We start from the raw sequence: 21,499 nt of genomic DNA, 5'->3' as shown, positions 1-21,499 counted from the left end.
GACATTTTTTTTACTGTCTGTTTGCACCAGAGAAAGAGAGAGAAAGAAAAGGAGAATATAAAACGGTTCGAAAAATAACCTTCACTTTTGTGTGTCTAATCCTTTAGTTTCCTCAAAGGGTGAGGAAACAAATATTTCTTAGACTCACCAAGTACAGGAAGACGGCAAATGTGTCATCTATCTTGCTTTCATCAGTAAAAATGAGACATTTTTATGAGGAAAGCAAATCAAAAAAAAAATTGATCTATAACAAATGGAGGCAAGAAGAGGCGGTGACAGAGTTGAGATTTGACACTAATCTTTCTGCCTTTTACATTTGGATGCTGTTTCCAGGCCGGGCAACTGTTGTTTTATTCAGGCTTTTACTTGCTCTACTTTTGCATTCTTCATTTCCCTTGTGATTCTTTATAGTGATGTGTTGACAAACAGAATTTGAAATCACCACCAAAGCATTTTATAGCTTCAAAGATTTAATAACTGTAGGGTACGCGCACATTATGCCACTGAGAATGAATGTGCGTGTGTTTAAGGGCTTGTATGTGCACGGGGAAGCAACACCGATTGCTATTCTTGGTTTTGTTGTTTTTACTACATGCACCTCACAGAAGAGATGAGAGATATGTGAGATTTATTCACAGAGATGTCTCTAACTATCATGTTATGTAGACTGCAGTGGAAATTCTAAATCATTAACCAGCTGTATCTGTATCTGATTACTCCCCCAAAACCAAAAGTGGAAAGAAATAGGCCAACGACAAGCAAACTGTGGTCTACATCTGTCATTCTGTCATTGTAAATTAACTGTAGAGAAAACAAAAAATGTTTTTAATTGCAAAATGTGTGGTTTCATCTGGTAAAGGAGTAAAGGCTTCTAAATGCAATCTCCTATGTTACAAAGACCTGTGTATACTGCAGAGAAACATCCAGCTCCCAAAAATCTCTCAAGCGGATTGTAAATTATAAGGATGGAGGAAGTGCGATTATCTGTTTCAATATAAATGTGCTTGCCTAAAGGAGACCTATTATGCTTTTCCGATTTTTCCCTCTCCTAGGGGTGTTATATAGCTTTTTGTGCATATAAATGGTCTGCAAAGCCACAAAGACCAAACTTGTTCTACTTGACTTTAACTATCAGCTTAAAGTGGTACGGCAGAATCGACGCCATTGTAATAATAGACACAGTGGTGTAGGGGCAGAACTTTTGGCAGGATGCCATATGAAACACCTACAATTACTGCAGCTCCACTTTCAGATAACTTTCAAAATGTGCTGGTCACTTCAAATATGTCTATGTTGCAACACAAGCACCCCCTTGTCAACTCACTCACCTGTGTTTAGTTTGTAATCTTGCCCATTAATTATTATTCCCAGCTGTTTTTTGTTATGTATCTGTATATTTTGTAGTCCATAAAGCCAAGGATTCAGCCAAGATAGGCTGCGTTTCTCAGTTATGGCACTGAAGACTGTTCCTTTTTTTATTTTCTTTCCCTTCAGATGTAGCCCAGAAATGTGCCCTTTGTTTCTAAAAATTCAAAGGGCTTAAATTTTTTAAAACCATTTGAAAAACTGGAGAAACAGCTGTGAGGGGCCATGATGCTGTGGCACCAGAGTTTGCAAAGAAATGTAAGTCATGTGCATACTTAGTGTGAAGGCACAGATGTTGATAGCATAATTTTTTAATAATGTGATGAATTCGTAAAAGACATCTCGAACTCCGGTTCTGCACAGAAACAATTGATGCCTTTTGGGGGCAGTCATGGGCTGGAGGTTAGGGAAACAGCCTTGTGACTGGAAAGTCGTGGGTTTGACCCCCTGAGCTGACAGTACATGACTGAAGTGCCTATGAGCAAGGCACCTAACCCCCAACTGCTCCCTGCTCTGGTGGTTGGCCAATCAGAACAGAGTGTGTGAGCTGACTAATCAGTGCACCCTCATTAGGAGAGGGGGTTTGAAGATACAGGGGCTCTAACAGCATGTTTTTGGAACATGTTTTATAAACAGTGAAAATGACCATAATGGACCTCCTTTAAGAACAAGGGAAATTCCACCCATTTTACAAAATTTCTGCATAATAAAATTATTACGACGTAAACAAAGACATGAATACACTACCTGATGCCTGAGACATTGTTTTACATTAGCTGTAAGAAAAATTTTTGGCCTAAAATGAATTTCCTGAAATCCATTCATGGTGGAGAGGTACATGCTAGATGTTGTAAAGCAAAATAGTCCTCAAAGAAAACATATGTATATTTTTTTTACAACTTTTTTTTTCTGTTATCAACATTGCATGTAAAACTCAGAAGAAGTGTAGGTTCATTGGTGGTTTTGGATAGTAAATGAAATAGCTATATATTGGATACTGCTGAAGGATACTTCTCTGCAGAATGCTGCATTACATGACCAATAACATAATACATGCTAGTTTCAGGCTGGAACACCCCTTTAAATTTCCTTTGGTTCATGAATTTTCTGATCTTGCCTGAGCGGAAGTCTAAAGAAATTTTTCAAAACCATCGAAAAAGTGAGTTTTTACCAGTTCATTGATGATATTAAACCTAGTCATATGAACTAGTTACTGATTTTTGCTACTGATTGTAAATAAAAGTTAAAAAAATAACAAAAAATTAAATATGCACTGTTAGATGTACAGTATAGCTGCATGTCTGTGTTTATCCATATACAATATCTTCACTTTAAACCAATGAAAGTTCTGTGGCATTTTTCCTTATACTAAATTTAGTTTTTGGAGATGAATGAGTTAAGACAACGGTGTAAAGCCAAAGCAGTGTGAGTGCCACACCATGCCTCTCTCTGTCTCTCGCTATCTGATGGTTGAGATGCAGCGTTCATCACAAATACAGAGAAACACCAGCGTGTGTTCTAGGCATACATGCTGGGAGCATTAAGAGCAAAGCACAGGAAAACATATGGCTACAGAGAGCCGTTTCCAGCCCAGCGTGTTTCTTTAGTCATGCTTACAGAGACCAACATGGCATCTGGCTTTTCCAAGAACTGTAAATAATAATATGATCTTCTTGCCTGTAAGTCTGCAGATTGCCTGCTTAAAGCATATATGTAGTGCACTTTTAAGTGATTCAGTAAATAAAGATCGGCATAAATTAGTGAAAGTCAACTGAAAACTGGCTGCAACCATTAAATATTTGCCAAATTCACAGGAAGTCAAATAGCATTGTTCAGCTTGTTTTATTAAGAACAGTGGCAGTCATAGGGAAAAAAACAACTTTTTTCACAAATATGAAACAACTACAATTACTGCAGCTCCACTTTCAGATAACTTTCAAAGTGCGCTGGTCACTTCAAATATGTCTATGTTGCAACATGAACACCCCCATGTCAACTCACTCACCTGTGTTTAGTTTGTAATCTTGCCCATTAATTATTATTCCCAGCTGTGTTTTGTTATGCATCTGTATATTTTGTAGTCCGTAAAGCCAAGGATTCAGCCAAGGTAGGCTGCGTTTCTCAGTTATGGCACTGAGGACTGTTCCTTTTTTATTTTTCTTTTTTATTTTCTTTCCCTTCAAAAGTAGCCCCGAAATTTGCCCTTTGTTTCTAAAAATTCAAAGGGCTTAATATTTTAAAACCCATTGGAAAACTGGAGAAACAGCTGTGAGAGGTCATGATGCTGTGGCACCAGAGTTTGCAATGAAATGTAAGTCATGCGCATACTTAGTGTGAAAGCACAGATGTTGATAGCATAATTTTTAAATTTGATGAATTTGTAAAAGAAATCTGTAGCAATCTTATTACCATTTCTTACATATCTGTGTAGCTGACTAAAGAGTGAGAGTGGTTTCTGTAGTGTAGTGTTTATCACATTTGCCTCATATGCAAAAAGTTCCCGGTTCGAAACTGGGCAGAAACAATTGATTCCTTCTGGGGGCAGTCATTGGCTGGAAGTTAGGGAACCAGTCTTGTGACTAGAAGGTTGTGAGTTCGATCCCCTGAGCTGACAGTGCATGACTGAAGTGCCCTTGAGCAAGGCACCTAACCCCCACGCTGTGGATAGGGTTGCCCACTGCTCCCAGCATGTGTGCTCACTGCCCCCTAGTGTGTGTGTTCACTAGTGTGTATGTGGTGTTTCATTTCATGGATGGGTCAAATGCGGAAGTGAAATTTCCCTGTTGTGGGACTAATAAGGGTCACTTAATTAATTAATTAAAGCTGTCTTAAAAGTGGCTGACTAAGCACTAAAGAGGAACCTTTACATGCCACTATGTACTAGTAAGATATCTCCTATCAGGGCCATGCATCCTTGACTTTGAGGCATGACCCTTGTCTACACTTTGTTCCTTGCATAGTGATCAAAATGGCGATGTATTTGCAAAGGGGATTTGCAAAGGATTTGCAAACTGCTCACTGATATCTTCGTATATTGTCACTGTTGGAGGAGGAAAAAATGTTCTTAACTTTTATTGTAAGTCAGTGTAACAAGATTTTATTCCCAGTCGCTTTGGACCATTTCTGTTCATACTTTCATTGTTAAATTGTCACACTATGTAAAGGACACCAGTTGTTTACAAAAAAATAAAAAAAAAGACAAAAGTGGAGATACAATGTTTTGTTACAAAAGCGATATATATATATAAATGTTTATGTGTGTGTGTGTGTGTGTGTGTGTGTGTGTTCCTTTAATTAAGCCTTACCCGTCTAAGGATGATGATGCCCTCCTGGTTGTGCTCATTGGTGGTGATGTCAAATGTTCCTCTTTCATCTCCAGGGATGATGTTATAGTCCACTTCAGCATTCTTGCCAGTGTCCAGATCATGGGCTTTGATTCTGCCCACAGCAGATCCCACTGCTGAAGATTCGGGCACGCGCAAGTGGAAGATACCTGAGGTACGATAACACATGATCACTCTTACAAAATGAGTACTAAGCATGTAGAGCTGATGCTTCTATACAATTGATATCATTTCCATTCAAAGGTAAGTACTCATATGAAAAATCTGTTTCCATCATCACTTTTTGCATTTCTCTTTTATCTATAAACCAACTTTTCCACCTCACCCAAGAATAAAACCTTTTTTTTTATCAATATTTAGGCTTTTATTTCACATTTCTGGCTTTTCATGCCAAGTTTTTTTGTTCATTTCCAAAATTCACATAAAAGATATTAATGTAATCCCTCAATTTGGTAAACTTGGTATGTTTAGTGTTTTGTAATATTTCTTTATGATGATGACGATGATGATAAGAACATTTGTAGCACCCACACACACATGCACACACAAACACAGTAATTAGCTGCAGATAATGCTCAGTGGCCATGCTGGAAGAAAACACCTCAGCTAATTGAGAAATCATTAGACGCATTAGAGCAATGCAGCAAAAGAGACAAACAAGAGAAAGACATACACAAGGGACAGAGACCAGGATGCAGTGCCTGCCACAGCACTCCTTTTCTGATACTATTATGGAAATATGAAACAGTCCCAGTGCACATTAGCATGGATAAAATACTCACATGTTTAAAAATATGCACATATGCACATATAAAACATTATAGGATAATCCTATAGGATTATAGGATTATGGACATTTTTTAAAATAGTATAAAGAACCTTCCATAGAGCACCCAAACATGGTATAATACAAGGGAGGTGGTTAAATGAACCCCTTTGTGAAAAGCCTGCATTAGTATATTCCACTCAAGCTCTCACTATCACTCATGCTAAATATAATGGAGGTTTTAATTGCAAAGGTCACAGCTACAGTAGAGTGTGGCTTAAGATCATGAGCTACTTTTCAGCAATTTACTAATTTTGAAGGATATCCAGAAAGTCCCAATTACCAATTTAAATATAAAACTGATTGCTTTCTTCAGTGTTGTTAGAATGGATTAGGTTTTACATCCGGAAGTGGGGTAATGTGTGTAATGTTTATGACTGATTCACATGTGATCTCAGTATGAATTACAGAGATGGTTATTTGATTCATACACTGTGATCTCACCTAAAAGAAGTTCCATTCACAAGACATTCAGCTTACTTACGAGTAGAAAACACATCCAAGCATTTTATTTAATTGTAGATTAACTTTTTTACTGTCATTTTGCATGTTTAAGTAGCCACGTTTACATGCAGCATGATAATCTGTTAATAATGTAATAGCTCAATTGGAATAGAATATGTCCATGTATACACCTTAATCGGAATAAACTAGTCCGATTGAGGCCAGTTTATGTGTCTCAGAACATGACGTCTTCCTCTCGCCCTTCTTTAATGAAGACATGTGAAGTACATTTTACTGAGCCTGCTATCACTTTGAAGTGATTAAAAACACATGCGCGCCAGCTGAAAACTCAGGTAACTCACTGCTGCTCGTCTAACGCTGACTGGCCTCACGTGATGCTCGGATCGGCAGAAATCTTTGCATGTAGACAAAGTCAATGTTCATGAGTCATGTGGTTGGGATAGGGACAGTAAATGGGCTGCAGAGAACACAAGTAAATATTTCTTCATACTTAAGGACTCAGGATGTAACTGAATTTTTACTAATATGGTAATTTGCACAGAATAAATATAAGATGGAGTTATTTATACAGTTATTTATTTTTTTTTAGTAGAATCTTAACTGACATGGAAGCAGTTCATAAAAATAACTGACATGACTCATTCAGGTGGGACTAAAATTACAGAGAAACATCAGTAATAGTCACATTATTCCACCTCCACATTTAAAACTATTCCTGTCCAAATAGTAATTTAGAGAGAAAAAAATGTTGTCTTTGAAGGTCACAGCATATCGTATCAGAGAACACCTGCTGGAATTTAAATGAAAGGAAAATTTTAAACCTCTGTGCTATTTTATATATCCTCAAGCAAGCTTTATTAATTTAGTCTTAATACATCTTGATATTATAACCTCTTAATTCTGAAGAGAGATAAATCAGCTCTACTACTTACAGAATAATAAAGTAAAAAGTGAATGAAGTACAGACAAGTTCCTTTTCCTGTTTCTCTTTTCCACATACATTTTTTTTTATATTTCTTAAAGCAACTATAAAACACATATAAAGCGTCCACACAGTTTTATTGAAAAGATTTGTTGAAAAGTGGATAGTGCACACACTATATTAGGTCTTTGTACTACAGCATATTTGATTAGAATGACATACACTGTTAAAAATAAAGGTTCTGTGCAGGTACGTTTTTCATTTATCAAGGTACAAACAATGTAAATGTAAACTCAAAGGTACAACAGTGGTTTGAATGTCCAATTATGTACCTTAAATAAGCTATTCTAAGGTGTATTTGTACCTTTTCATAACCTAATGTTTTAAAACAGAACAATGAAATAAAAAGCCTGGAGACGAGACAGGGTGTGTGGAGTCAATACAACTTGCAAATATAATTTCAATGGATTCCGGTACAGTTATGTTCCCTGACTAAAGGTACTGAGATGTACCCTTAAGGGAGAACCCCACAGTGACAAGAGGGGTACTGGCCCAGTGAGAGTTTAATACCTTTATTTCTGAGAGTGTAGAATGGGGATATTGGTTTTAATTAGTCTATTTCAGGTGAACAGTTGATTTTGTACATTGTCCCCATCTGTAGTTCATGCACTTAAGGTCTAGAGCAGACTAGTCTTTAGAGAAACTCAAGAGGGCCCATATTTTTCCTCCAACCCAACTTGCATAGTGAGAGAGCAAAAAAGAGGAATGTCCCTGAGGACCAGTTTGAGAGCCACTGAATAATTCTAGATGCGCTATTTGCTGTTGTTGTCTTTAAACATGAACATGAACAAAGAAGTGGCCATGTCATTAAAGCAAGACATCTTGAGGCTGAAAATCTGAAAATATCCTTTAGAGACATAGTCAAAACATTAAGTATGTCAAAACCAACTATTTTGATAAAGAAACTGCTCCTGTTCAAAATGTACTGCCTCATCTGTGAAACATAGCGGACATGTTTGGCTGCCAGTGGAACTGACTCATTTGTCTTTATTGATGATGTGACAGCTGACAGCAGCAGCAGGATGAATTTGGATGTGAACAGAAGCATCTTAACTGCTCTGATTAAACCAAATGCCTTTAAACTTGGTGGTTGGTGCTTTTACCCTTGCTGCAATGGCCAGAAACATGTGAAGTTTCTCAGGGCCAAAAGATGGAAAGTTAACTTGCCAAGTCAGTCACCCAGCCTAAACCCCACTGAGCATTCCTTTCAGTCACTGAAGACAAGTCTGAAGGCGAAAAGCCTATGAACTAGGCAGAAAGGGATAATGACTGCATTACAGGCCTGGCAGAGCATCAGTAGGGAAGATACCCAGCATCTGGAGATGTGTATGGGTCATAGACTTCGAGTAGTCCTCAGCTGCCTAGAGAATTGCACCCAAGTACATTTTCTATGTTTATGCATCCACGTACATGAAGCTCCCAAAGATAGGATGCTATATATTAAAAGGAAATGTCCCCTTTATGTTGAACACAATACACAAATAAACAGCCTTGAATTAAAGCTGATATCTGCACAATTTAACCTCATAGTCATTTCAGAATCAGTGTGCTGGAGTAGAAAACCAAAATTAAGATGTCACAGAAATTACTCATGAATTTCTCTGCTTTTATCTGTATGCTATGTTGGTGCTATACTACAAGTAACTACAAGTAATCATGATTGCAGTTTTAATTTGCTTGAGCCACTTATAAAATAGAAAAATATGCTATAGTGTATGTACATTATTTATTTTTCATACCTCTCATCTCACACTTGCTTTTTTTCTTTACTTTCTTTTTTTATACTGTGCTCTTAGAACCTATTTTGAGATATAAATTGCATCTGATTATGAATATAAACATCTTACATTGTAACATCTTACAATGAATTGACATTAATCCAAAGGGAATTATAGTGGGGGAATAACAGCTTTACGGGGGGATGGCCCCTTGCGTCCACCCCTCCCTCAAATCGAGCTCTGCTTATTACTCTGGACTGCACAAAATCTCTCATTTGTTAATATATCAAATCTGAATTCAGTTTATGAACAGAAAAGGGTGTAATGTCTTACTTTTGGAGAACCTGGGTGGGTTGTCATTAACGTCGCTCAGGGTGATGTTGATGGTGGTGGTCCCAGCCAGACCCCCCAACTGGCCCCCCATGTCTTTGGCCTGGATGAGAACCTGATAGAGCTCCTTCACCTCCCGATCCATGTTGGGTAGAGCAGTTCTAATAACACCTTTACACCAGAGAGGGAGAGAAGTGAGGAGAGTGGGGACACAACTGGGAGAATCTGATTAGAATGCAGGGCGAAAGAGGTAGCAAAGGGGAAAGTGTTCAGAAATGGGATAGAGATCTGGTGAAAGTGTGGAACAGATGAAAAATGAGGAAGAACTGGACGTACAAATATTGAGGGGGGATGTTGCTGAGGTAAAGAACATGATCTAACAAAGCTGAAAATCTGTAGATGTCTGCTTTGTTTGTTGCAAACTACCATTCTGAAAACACTATGAGCAGGAATATACCGTCTTATGCAAAAGTCTGGGCATCCCATTCAAAATTCATGTTTTGTTTTTTTTTTTAAGTGAAAATGTGTTGACACCTCCTCTACAGACAACACGCTTGTTTATTTGGTGAAATTAACATACTGGAAATAAAAAAAAATGGGTAAGAGAGGGTTAAGAAAGGCAAATAGTAAACTGAAATGTGCTCTAAATTCCAAATTAGCCAACCAAGAGCTTTTAAAACACTACACTTAATCTCCATTTCCAATGACACTTTCAAACAAGACCAGACTTCAGCGGGAAGAAACTTTGAACTGATCCTTTGAGGTTTTTCTTTGTCTGTAAAATGGAGGTTGTTCCACCAGGAGTTCATTCTCTGTGGTCTGAATGAGCTGAGACTGTATGGTTTGCTGCTCGTCAAAAATGCCTTTTTCAATACAAAAAGCTCATCTAATGCTTTTCCCAATGCCATATGAAGCTTTTACAGATCAAGCAAGCACCTCATAGGTCAGATTAGATATGGTTGTGGGTGGTTAAAAGGGTCACAGAGGTGTTTCAGCAACACTGGCAGCAGGTAATATGGAAAAAGGATGTCACGTTTGATCTCCTGGGTCTGTGTGCCTGGGAGCACCATCAAAGGCTTCTGTTTTTGACTCGCTTCTCATCAGTTTTAGAGGAGCTCTGAAACATACGGCTCTGTGAAGTGCATAGTGATTGAGGGTTATGTTTTCTTTTTTCCTTTCTCTGTCCTTTCCTCTCTCTCTCTCTCTCTCTCTCTCTCTCTCACATACACACACACACATACACACTTGCTCTCTTGCTCTCTGTTTCTGTCTCTTTTGGCACTTTGTTGTGTGCAGAGGTTAACAGTTTTGATACAGCATGCTGTGATGAACCATGATTTTTCTCTTTGTCCCCAGATCTAGATTTTTTTTTGCCATGTTCCACTGAGAATCCCTTGGGCTGCACTGAAAATGTGATCAGAAGATATTGAATCAGTACTCTATCAGTACTCTATGTACTCTAGGTTTTAGTAGTATCTTGCTTTATCCTTACCAGGAGGAAAGAGTTTATGGGTCTTTGATCAGTGATCAGTGTAGATATGCTTGCAACTCTTCATCTAAATCATGTCTGAAGTGTTTTATTTGAAGCCCTTTACTTTTGGATCACAGTTTATTGAATCCAAGTTGAATCATTTAAAGACTCTTTCACTTTCTGTCAACACTCTCAAACATTTCCCTCAGATGCTCCTTCCAAAACGGCATGCGTTTGCTGCTTCATTTGATGGTAGTAGCATTATCTCAGCATAAAAAGGCAAAGAAAACCCATTTCCAATAAGCGAGCTGACGTATTTTGCTCTTGGTAGAAAGTGCGCTGTGTGAAATGTTGCACCTGCTTGTGTGAGCATTGATCTTTTAGGGGCTATTGAGGTGACAGCATGTCCATTGCTTTCCCACTATTCAGAATGAGTTAGAGTTTAGAATTGCCCTGTGATACAAATCTATTGCCCTGACTGGCCACAGTGCAATCAAATCAAGCCGTCTTTCTCCATTTGTTTAATGGGGTCAGTACTTTGTAATTAAACTGAAATCTGTGCATTGACTTCAGTTTGACAAAAATAAATGATCCAACCCTTATTTTTGGGATGTTACACTTTTGTTATGAGGATTGTTTTAATTTATAGAGATACATTGACGTGTAACAGGGTTTACCTGTCTTGGGATCCACAGAGAAGTATGGCTGGCCATGCAGGATGCTGTACACCACTCGTGCACTGTTACCATAAGTGGGGTCATCTGCATCTGTCGCCGTTACTTTGGTCACATATGTACCTGCAAAAAGACACAGGGTATGAATGAGTGACCTGTTTACTAGGGCTTTAGTGATATATCGGTTGGCCAGTGATAGTGGCCGATATTAAGGTCCTGCAGATTTCTTGCTATTGGGAAAATTTCTATCAATAAAGCACTGAAAACCATTGGCTTTCCTTATATTGTACCAAATCAATAAAACCTTTTTTTTTTTTGAGGATGTTTCTTGTCAATTTTTTTGACTATTTAAGTGATGGCCTTTATCTGCTAATGTCTTTCCTAGCAACATACCACAGAACTGGACAATTAGAAAATTTGAACACAAAATGTATAAAACAAGTACACGTAAACTGTCAAACTTTAAACTTAAACCATCAGGATAACTTTTACAGTAATTTTTCCATACAATTCTGTAAAAAGAGCTTGAAGGTTCTATGAAAACATTTTAAAAGATAATTTAGAGAAACCAAAACTAAAGCGTTGTTTAACTGAAACCACGAGAGTATTAGATATTGGTTATCAGAATTTTAGCCACTTAATATTTTAAGCTTCTTAAAATCTGTATTCGTATTGGTCACAGTTGTCATATTGGCCCTACTCTTAAGTGCTACAACCAATATTTGGTAAAAATCGATAACAACGAAAAGTTAAATATTTACAAAACTGAAAAACCTTTCGAATAACAGACATGTTTACACTTTTATGAATTTGCACACTTCCAGGGGGAAATAAGTGTAATAATATGAATAATAGTAATAAGATAAATAGTAACTTGACACAAGTCACAGTCGTAGTTGTCAGCTCTGCACTCTGGTCTCATTGGAGATGGTGATTTGGTGGTGTGTGTGAGATTCTGGCAATTTGAGGCAACAGTATCAGTCTTAACCAGGTATAGTCCAAATAAGTTTCCTAGAATAAACAAACCCATGCAGCCTAGCTAGCTGTCCAAAGCTGCAGCAAAATTCTGCACCAGGAAATACAGCAATGTTTTAGCACACACTTCCATATAAAGTGGTTTTGAGTGCCATAAAGGATCACTCCCTCAATCATTGATGAGTTGACCAAAAGTTGTTTTCATTTTTAAGATGATGGTTAAACAGATGCTATTTCTTCAGCACGCCTGCTTCTAAATTCTGTTCTATTAACCCATAGAACCCTAAGCCCATGCTTTATGGGCAGTTTGTTAGGCTTCATAAATCCTAAGTATATCATATCTGTAAGTTACCCTTTTCCTGACGTATGAAACATAGGATAAGGCCATGCAAAGTGCATACTTAGGGTTCTAGGAGTTAAAAAGTAAAATAAATGAGTGAATAAATAAATTTGTTTAATAGTGCTTACCAACATGTTTGACTGATATTTAAAACTAAAACTAACTACTGGTGTTTCTCACTGGCAATTCATAAAAGATACAACATATCTCATCAGAATAATTCTTTGCAGTCTGGCTATACATCCATTGCAGTACTAATAAAGACACTTTATGGAGCCATTTACAAGAAGAGATAAAGATCCAATAGTCTGTATAACATCTTATACAAACAAAACGCTAATGCAGAGTAGAGGTATGCTAAAGCAGAAGTACGACCCTCCAGCCATGTGAAAAACTCACACACTCACAGTCATTATTTTGCCCAGGAAAACAGAGCCCTCGCTCCCTTCCTTTTAATTAGCATGGATGGTAGTGCTATTGCTGTAATCCATAGCCCTGTGGCAAAACTGAGATAGAATTTAGGATACTTTAATAGTAATTTATTCTGTGCTGCTCTAAGATGAACAGTGAAAGTGTAGACTTCCCCATTGATATTCTTTTTGATAGCTAAGGTGAATGTCTGTGATTTTATCTGGGGAGACTTGGACAATTTTTTGCCTTTCTTTAAAAAACAGGGCTGCAGTTTTGGGATACATTAAGTTAATCTGCTTATTGTCTGTAACACGCCTTTAATAGCATGGCACCCTGCAGCTAGCAGATGGTTAACAATGGCATTAAAATGTTGGCTGAGCAAGATCAAGGCTTTAATCCAACAAACAAAGCTCAGCCATGTTTGATAGTGTAGCAGCTCTGTAGGGATGCTGGAGGAAGACTGTGCTCTTCCAGAGGATTTAGGACTGATGCAATAGCACTGTTAACACTGGTGGTTGACAGCATGTTCTTAAGGCCTTGTCATATTTGATTTTCACTGTGCATATGTGTGCACACAGGTGCTGTGGGAGCAGCATTATTTACATCGTAGTCTGCATATCTTTTGTTGACATATCTGGAGGATTGAAAGCTGTATTAATTAGAACAGGACAGGACAGGTGCATCTCTTATCCAGGACCAAAAGACCCTCGTTGACTGCTTCTGATTTCACGCAATAAAGTTCATCATAGCAATATGTGTTATTCTTCATATTAAGAAGATACAGATAACAGAATGTCTGATAGTGTTTATCTCTGAGGATGTGCACGATCAAGACCAACCAAATGAGTGCAGGATATGCATCTTGCAGTCATATACCCTTAATGAAAATAAACTATAACACAGTCCATAGCTGGCATTGAAGTATATTAACTCTGCCTAGTGTAAGAAGTGGGTCTGCTAGTAAGGACTACATTAATTAATAATATAATAATGTTTACCCTCCTTCTAACTGTTCATTTTTCATACATGTTCACAAGTCATGCTAAACCTGCTATGTTTATACAGAATGCACTGCCATGTAGTCTATTATTGACGTTATAGCCTTTCATCTAGGACAGCCCTGGCTATATGCATGTACACCTGACATGACAAATGAAGAGTCTTGCTCTGTTCCATTGAGTATGATTTTTGTATATTTATCATCAAATTATACCAAATGAATTATACCAAATTATACCAAATGATGAATGCATTTTGATTACATTTTGATGCGTTGACTGCTTTTTTTTAAGAATCATCATTATTTGTCATTGTAACATTAGCTATCAGTGGATTTTAGTCAGGGTCTCAGTAAGAGACATTGACTCTTGTAGGCTGCCACGCTGGGCAGTCCAGGAGCAAACGCGTCACGACCATGCACCAAGAATACTGTTCAGTCCAATGTCTTTTGTGGGTGTAATGTTCATCAGATTTAGGGTTTTTCGACCCAAAGGTTATTATAAAAGGCTTCTTATTTGAAGCTATACTTAACCTTAACTACTGCAACCTGCAAGAGAATGGCATAGCGGTAAATGACTACGCAAAACAGTCACAATTGACAGACAAAGGCGTACCTGTTAGGTCAAAAATGAAGGGTTGTGTTTACTGTATTAAGTTTGCTTATGTATTTTCTCAGGTTTTTCTTACTCTATACACTGTTAGAAATGAAGATACTGTGCAGGTACATTTTTCGTTCATGAAGGTACAAACAATGTAAATGTACCCTCAAAGGGACAACAGTACAGAACAGTTTTAGGGTCCAATTATGTACCTTAGTAAGTTTTTCTCAGGTGAAAAGTATGAATTTGTATCGTTTCATAACCTAATGATTTAAAACAGAACAATAAAATAAAAGGCCTGGAGATGAGATGGGGTGTGTGGAGTCAATACAACTTTTTATTTAATTTAATTATAAAAAAACTTTTTTTTAATTTCTGTTATATGTGTTTATATATGTAAATGTGTACAGTTTACATGTAAATAACCAAACAAGGCCACATTAAGGTCTTTGAAACATAAAAAAACCAGCTTGAGTAACCGTTCAGATTTCTGGCAGAGCTGATTCCCCAAAGGATGACCTTTCACTTTTCTTCAGCCAACTGATGTAATTAGCTCTGATTTTCATGCTCCTTCAACGCACACATTTGCGTCCGTCAATGTGCTATTCAGTTCTTTCATCACCCACATAGAAAAATAATCTATAATCATTCATTCAAAGGGCCACATTCCCCTCATGAGGCCTCATACTTTCCGGAGACCTGAGGAGTCAAGAGTGCTAATGAAGAGCAGCTAGAATCTTTCTCTTATCTGTGGACATGGCTATTGAAATAGCTTACACTGGTGCTTTTTTCATAGCGTTGGCCTCTGAATGTAGAAATAGTTTAAGCAGTGCGGCATTCAGAGTCATCCGGCAAGACTGAGGAGAATGAAGTGCATATAAACTGTCCCGTTCACGCTAGGCTATTGGCAACGGGGAGTGGCTTTCATTCGTCTGACTGTTGAAGGGGGTTTCATTTCATTTTTGTTGCCATTCAGATCAAGAGAAAGGCAATCTCCGAGTGAATTACCTTGATCTGTCATCCTCGGGGGGAAAGCATGAAAAGTGGTTCAAAGCAGTGCAGGGCACACTGCGGTATTATGTTCAAACAGCAACACAGGGATGTGCTTGAGTTGTTGCTTTTTTCCCCCCTCTAGTCTGTCTCTTATTCTTGTTGTTGCCATTGGCGATGTAAAACTGAATGTTCTCCTTTTATTTATTTGAATATTTTTGGCATTTGCTCTATGAGGAACCTGCTTTGATCATAAGAAAGACAGTATGGTTTGACAAATCGGTTTCCTGCACTCTTAACAGATGAAAGGTGAATTAGAAGCAACAAGATCTATATACCCTAACGTAATTATTTTCCTTTAATGTTCTGCTACGTCTCGTTTTTTTTTATCAGATCCAATTATAATTTGCACATGAATTCTATCTTTCACTTTTTATACTCACACCTACTAACATGTTCTCAAGTGCACAGTAGGATTCCTTTCTTTCTTTCATTGTTTCCACATGCTTGCATGTTTAACGTTCTCTGATGGCAGGCTACCTGGTGGCTTTAATTAAAGACAGAGTGAAGATGGCTATCTGCCAGTGACACCACAGCCTGCATTTAAGAGTGATAATGTTCCATGGTGCCAGTCACTGTAACCAAGGGCAGCCAAGAAGAATGGTCTTAAACTTAATTACAGTCCATTAAAGTCTGCTCAACAATGTAGCTACTAGAATAGTGCAAACACTAAATCAGGGTGCAGAATAAAGAGAGAGACTGGGAGAGAACAAAGAGAGAACCACTGCTGGTTTACAACCTTAATGTTATATTTTATGGCATAGTTATAATGGCTTGAAAGGATTGCTCTGAGATAGTCCTTTACCGGCAAGCATTTAATTTATTTATTTTGCCTTTGATTTCTGTGGCAATTATGTTAAGTAATCATAGCTCTCAGTTTAATGCAAAAACACTCATTACTTGAATATAAATGATCAAGTTTTTCAACAGGTTGTTTACCATAACATGAGTACTCCTTTCTTTTTTCACAGTCTTTTCAGTGGCTGTGTGGGCTAGAGCAGAATTCACCAGTCTGACATGTCATGACACCCCATTTGCAAAAGTATAGCCCATCTGAATCCAAAGATTAGGATAATGGCGCCATTTATTCCCCTAATGTCACTCCAGGGACTTGTGAGCAGTCTAATGTCACATTAAATGTCGTATTAAAAGGGACACGTCCAAATCAGATGCCATTACATCTTTAACAAACTATGCAATGTGGCCCTTGTGAGCAGGGCCGCAATGTTCATCTGAATTACTTGTACTTATAGCTGTTGAATTAATCTGTGTGGAAATCAATAGGTCAAGTGCTTCGTTTTAAGCTGAACCTTTTAAAGGATGTGCCAGGGCAACAGCTTTGACTCCTATGTTCCTGTGGTTATTTGCTTGGATGTACGGTTCTAAGGTCCTATGTGGAGGTTCTTTAACCCCTTAAATGGCCAGGGCCCAAAGTTTCATTGCACACTTCAGTAGTTATTGAATAATAAGCCTTAGTGTGTAACAAACCTGGTCATTTAAAGGTTTAACCTTTAAAAAGTTCTTTACACACACCTCACTCACAGAAATGATCCCTTAAGCAACCACCCACTTAAAGGTTCTTTAGGGATCCAGTGGTGGTTCTTCTATGGCATCACTCCAAAGAACACTTTTTGGCAACTTTTATTAATGTTTTTAAGAGTGTAATTGTCCCCACCAAAAACATGAGTCCTAATCAGTAATGTATGATACATTTCCTTATGGAGTAGGAAATATGCACTAGTACTACATAACTAGTACTATAATTTACAAAGCACAAAGTACAAAACTTTGCTACTGAAGGCTGTGTGTCAGACCAAAGGGTGCATGCATTGTGTGAATTTTTGAAGAAGCTAGAATGAGGCTCACTGATTTGATCTTCTGCAGATCTCTTCAGCTTCTTAAACCAACTGTGGAATCTTTGCTTGATTCTACTGAGCTTGGAGAGCAGCTTAAAAGAAAGTGTATGTAGCACCTGGATGAACAGGTTTAACAAGACTCAGAGGTCAGAGCTGAAGCTAATTCTCAAGAGTGGGAACTGGAGTTGTTAAACCATTAAAAATTCCCTCTCTTTAGACTTCGGAGCGCTTAGCTGAGTTATGCGGTCATCACACCAAATGACTATTCAAGCGATTTCACTGTCACAGACAAATTTCCAATGTCGGAATAAAATCATGATACTTTTGCTAGAGTTGTGGTGCTCCCTTCATCTCAATTGTTTGGTGTAAGATGGGCAGGATAGCTATCTTAAGTCAGTCTTTTTCTTGTCTTGACATTCTGATAAAATCAACCGTTTTTAATATTATCATTATATCATAATCATAATATCAAGTTTTTAGTGTTTGCTCATGCAAATAGTGACATGGACAGTGTCAACAACCACTAGGTGAGCTCAGGGGCATTGCCTGGCCTGGGCTTTCCCCGATATTTTTTAACCAGAACGCCAAACCTTCTAACTCTCATCATCCGTGATTTCATTCAGGGTCTCATTCACCCACTCCAGAGAGAGAGAGAGAGCACAAGGGAGTGTTCTGCTGGACTGTGCAAAAGAAGGCAAAACTGGTGGAGTTGTGGAGTGAGCAAGAGTGTCTCATTGACATGTCTTCTCATTTGTGCCATGATGGAGTGGAGGAAGAAAAAAGGTGGGCAGAAATGGAAGTGTCTTGTTTTTTTCTTTGGCTCTTTCTCAGAACAAACCATTAATACTCAAGGACAGCCGTGGCCAAGACTGCTTCTTTATCTGCTCCATTGTTATACAGTTTCTCTTGTAAATTTCCACCAAAAGCATGATGGAAAATAATCTCAAAAGCAGTCTAGTTGCAGTCTTGCAAATAGTGACTCTGCAAGATCTCCATTCTCTTCAAAACCATAGTCTGTGACTAAAACCTCTGTGACTAATGGCACATTGTCTTTAGATGTGAGAGGGTGTCAGACTTCAGTCTTTTAAAAGTCTTTTCACAGTGTTTTTAAAGTCTTCTAGCATATAGTCCAATTCGGGCTTGGGTGAAGGTGCCTCAATGCCTTTACATTTACTCTTAGTCCATATTAATTACAATTACTATAATTATAATTACTATACTATTCAAATGTAATTATATATATATATAGATAGGCTGGGATAGGCTCCAGCGCCCCACCGCGACCCAGAAGGTTAAGCGGTTTAGATGATGTATGTATATATGTTGTATTGTATGCTTTTATACAACAGTTAAATAAATAAAGTAAGAAATAAATAAATTGGGCTGTGAACGTGTCATTTAATGTTTTAATGTTAGCAATTCCTTCCGCCAAATTATAGTTCTTTAACAAGCAGCTTGTTGCTACGTCAGAGTAATGAACTCCGCTCACTCGCTGCACAGCCAGCAGTTCGTTCTCCAGCTCCTTGCACTAAATTCTGAAACTGTCATCACCACTGAGGAAGCTTTTTAATTCACCAAATGTGTAGTCTCATTTTCAGAGTCTGACCAAATCAGACTGAGCCATTAAACAGCCGCATTATCAAGTTTAGCTCAGTTTTGTCAGTTTTCTGCTAGATCAATATTAATGTTGTTTTGTTCCAGCCAGTCTGTAAAGTATTTTACAACCCATTTTGTTTGGCGAATGATATTCGGTTAATTTCTGGCTAATTCCTGGTTGTTTAGGTGTTCTTCTATCACAGCTGCCGACTGAAAAGCTTTCTCAGTGACAGTTTCGGAATTTGGTGTGGTTTTATCTTCTGAGTCTGACCAAATTGGCTGTAGGTGAAATGTAATCTCTTAAAAGTATTCATTTTCTGTTTCTGCACAAAGTAAGAAATAAAAATGTGTGTGTGTGTGTGTGTGTATGTGTGTGTGTGTGTATGTATATATATATATATATATACATACACATATGCACCAATCATGAATTTTTATGGCTGGTTCTTTTTTTTCCCATTTCTTTTGATCTGGCTGATTTTTATTAGCCATTTTTGGTGAAACTTTACTTGTAGGTCAAGTTCGTAAGGCTACATGAGTTACACAAGCCTTCATGACAACTGCAGTAAACCTGCACAAACATTTACCAAGGCTTATTCGAATAAGCGGCAGTTGTCATAAAGGCTGCTTTTGTCAACATCATTGTCAAGTTAACATAACATTTATGTCCAGTGGTAGCACTGAAATGAAAATCCACTATATTGTAGTTATGTTGTGAGGGTTTTGATACTGATACTCTGTTAGAACAGAGTTATGTATATTTTTTCTGGCACTTAATTAAAGAGAGTATCATATTTTTATGCTCAGAAGATTTCTATGAGGCCATAAAGCAACATCATGACCCTGTAATGACAGAGTTATGTTTATGTTCTCTGCTGCTTCAGTAAAGAGAGTTTCATTTTGTTGTTATGAATCGTACTAGTAATGCCAAAACACTAAAATGAGTTATGTATATTTTATTTGGCTCTTAAGTAAAATGAGCGTTTTGTTCCAATATTTTTTGCTGGATGTTCTGGCACACAAAACGCTGCATCATGGAGTCACATTCATTTCTCTCTTGGTGGTGGTGCTATAAGAAATTGCTTTCCTCTACACAATATTTAATACTCAATGAAATACCACTTTGCTGTAGGATAGTTGTATGACAGTTTGTGTCATCTCCAAGAATGACTTCGGTTGGAAATTTTCTCTGTATTAAAATGTCCAGTATAGTATTTTAAGAATTGCATGTGAAATGAATACTATTAAAAACTGGAGATAAACTGTGAAATGGACACAATACCACAAAACATCAGCTATCAAAAGATATTGTTATTTCATCCCAAACAGTGTTGTGACACATCTAATATCAACAAAAACACAGTGAAATTAACAAAAGCAGTCTTTACAACAACTGCCACCTGTTGGAATAAGCATTTATAAATGTTCATGTAAATTTATGTCACATGTCCTTAAATACGACTTATAACGACTTATATGTCCTATCAGGCATTTTTACCCGATGCTCACCATGTTTGGGTTAAATCAACAAATGAAACATACTAGCCCATGTCCAGTATCTTTCTATTAGCCAGTGTTGCAATATAATTAAGATTTTCACCTCCTTTATGGATCAGAACTGCATTTTAAATTCTTATACGAAAAATCTAAACATCATGAATTAAATAAATTGCTAATAAAGTGCATGAATCGAATACATTGCAACATGGACTGTCCAAAATAAATACAGTACATTGGCAGATTACCTATTGTGTGTTTGGAACAGATGCCTGCTGATTCTTCAGCTGTTTTGGTTGTGCATCCATAGTGCTAGCAAGTCTGCATGTTCCACTTTTTAGTTTGATTCGATGTGCAAATGGAAAAATGTGGCAAAAAACCATGGCTTTTCTTTCTGCATAACAAGACTATGCAGAACAATAACTTTTCATCAAATTCAAATCAGATAAATATCCACTTCCACTCATGAACACAAGTGCGGTATTGATTCAAAGTTTAGAATCTGCACTTCCAACAGAATTTCTCAGCTTATTTCAATGAGCTATGAGTGAGATATAATTAATATCGACTATGAACCCTATCGACACTGTGCTTTTGTGATTGCCAGTGACAGCTGCAGCTTCTAAGGATTTTAACAATGATGTATTTTCAAGAGTCAACTTGGCATGACCTGCAGCTTATGGACCTTGGACAGGGTTGAGCCCAGGCATTGTGAATAGAATAGCGGTGTTAAACAGTCACTATTGTGCTCTTACCTTGGACAGTAAATTCATTCAATCAATAGATAATTTGCAGGTAATGGAAAACTTTTGCAAAAAAATCAGAAAGCCTTGAAAGGTGGCACTAGAATGATAAACCTTGGCTGTTACCTTTTAGCGGCCCAAACATTTAGAAAGAATTTTCAAACATACAAAAGAAAACTTTTCTAAAGCATCCTCCATGGATGACTTTTGTCAGAGGATATGTCTGGTCAAACAGTCTTCTGAAATGGACTAAACGAA

The 21,499-nt window shown here is 37.6% G+C and overlaps 1 protein-coding gene across 1 annotated transcript in view; it reads right to left on the bottom strand.

Moving 5' to 3' along the window:
* Nucleotides 1-21,499, bottom strand: part of LOC118809306 (cadherin-12) — a 176,443-nt gene that overhangs the window by 58,104 nt on the left and 96,840 nt on the right. Inside the window, exons 4-6 of the mRNA XM_036572469.1 lie at nucleotides 11,179-11,298; nucleotides 9,034-9,201; nucleotides 4,671-4,858 (exon numbers count right to left, since the gene is read on the bottom strand). Of these exons, the coding sequence (XP_036428362.1) occupies nucleotides 4,671-4,858; nucleotides 9,034-9,201; nucleotides 11,179-11,298 (476 nt within the window). The remainder of the gene's footprint in view (nucleotides 1-4,670; nucleotides 4,859-9,033; nucleotides 9,202-11,178; nucleotides 11,299-21,499) is intronic.

The sequence above is a fragment of the Colossoma macropomum genome, unplaced genomic scaffold (assembly GCF_904425465.1).
Source record: "Colossoma macropomum unplaced genomic scaffold, Colossoma_macropomum, whole genome shotgun sequence".
Taxonomy (NCBI): Eukaryota; Metazoa; Chordata; class Actinopteri; order Characiformes; family Serrasalmidae; genus Colossoma; species Colossoma macropomum.
Note: the sequence above shows the minus strand (reverse complement) of the source record. Positions and strands in the feature narration are given on the sequence as shown.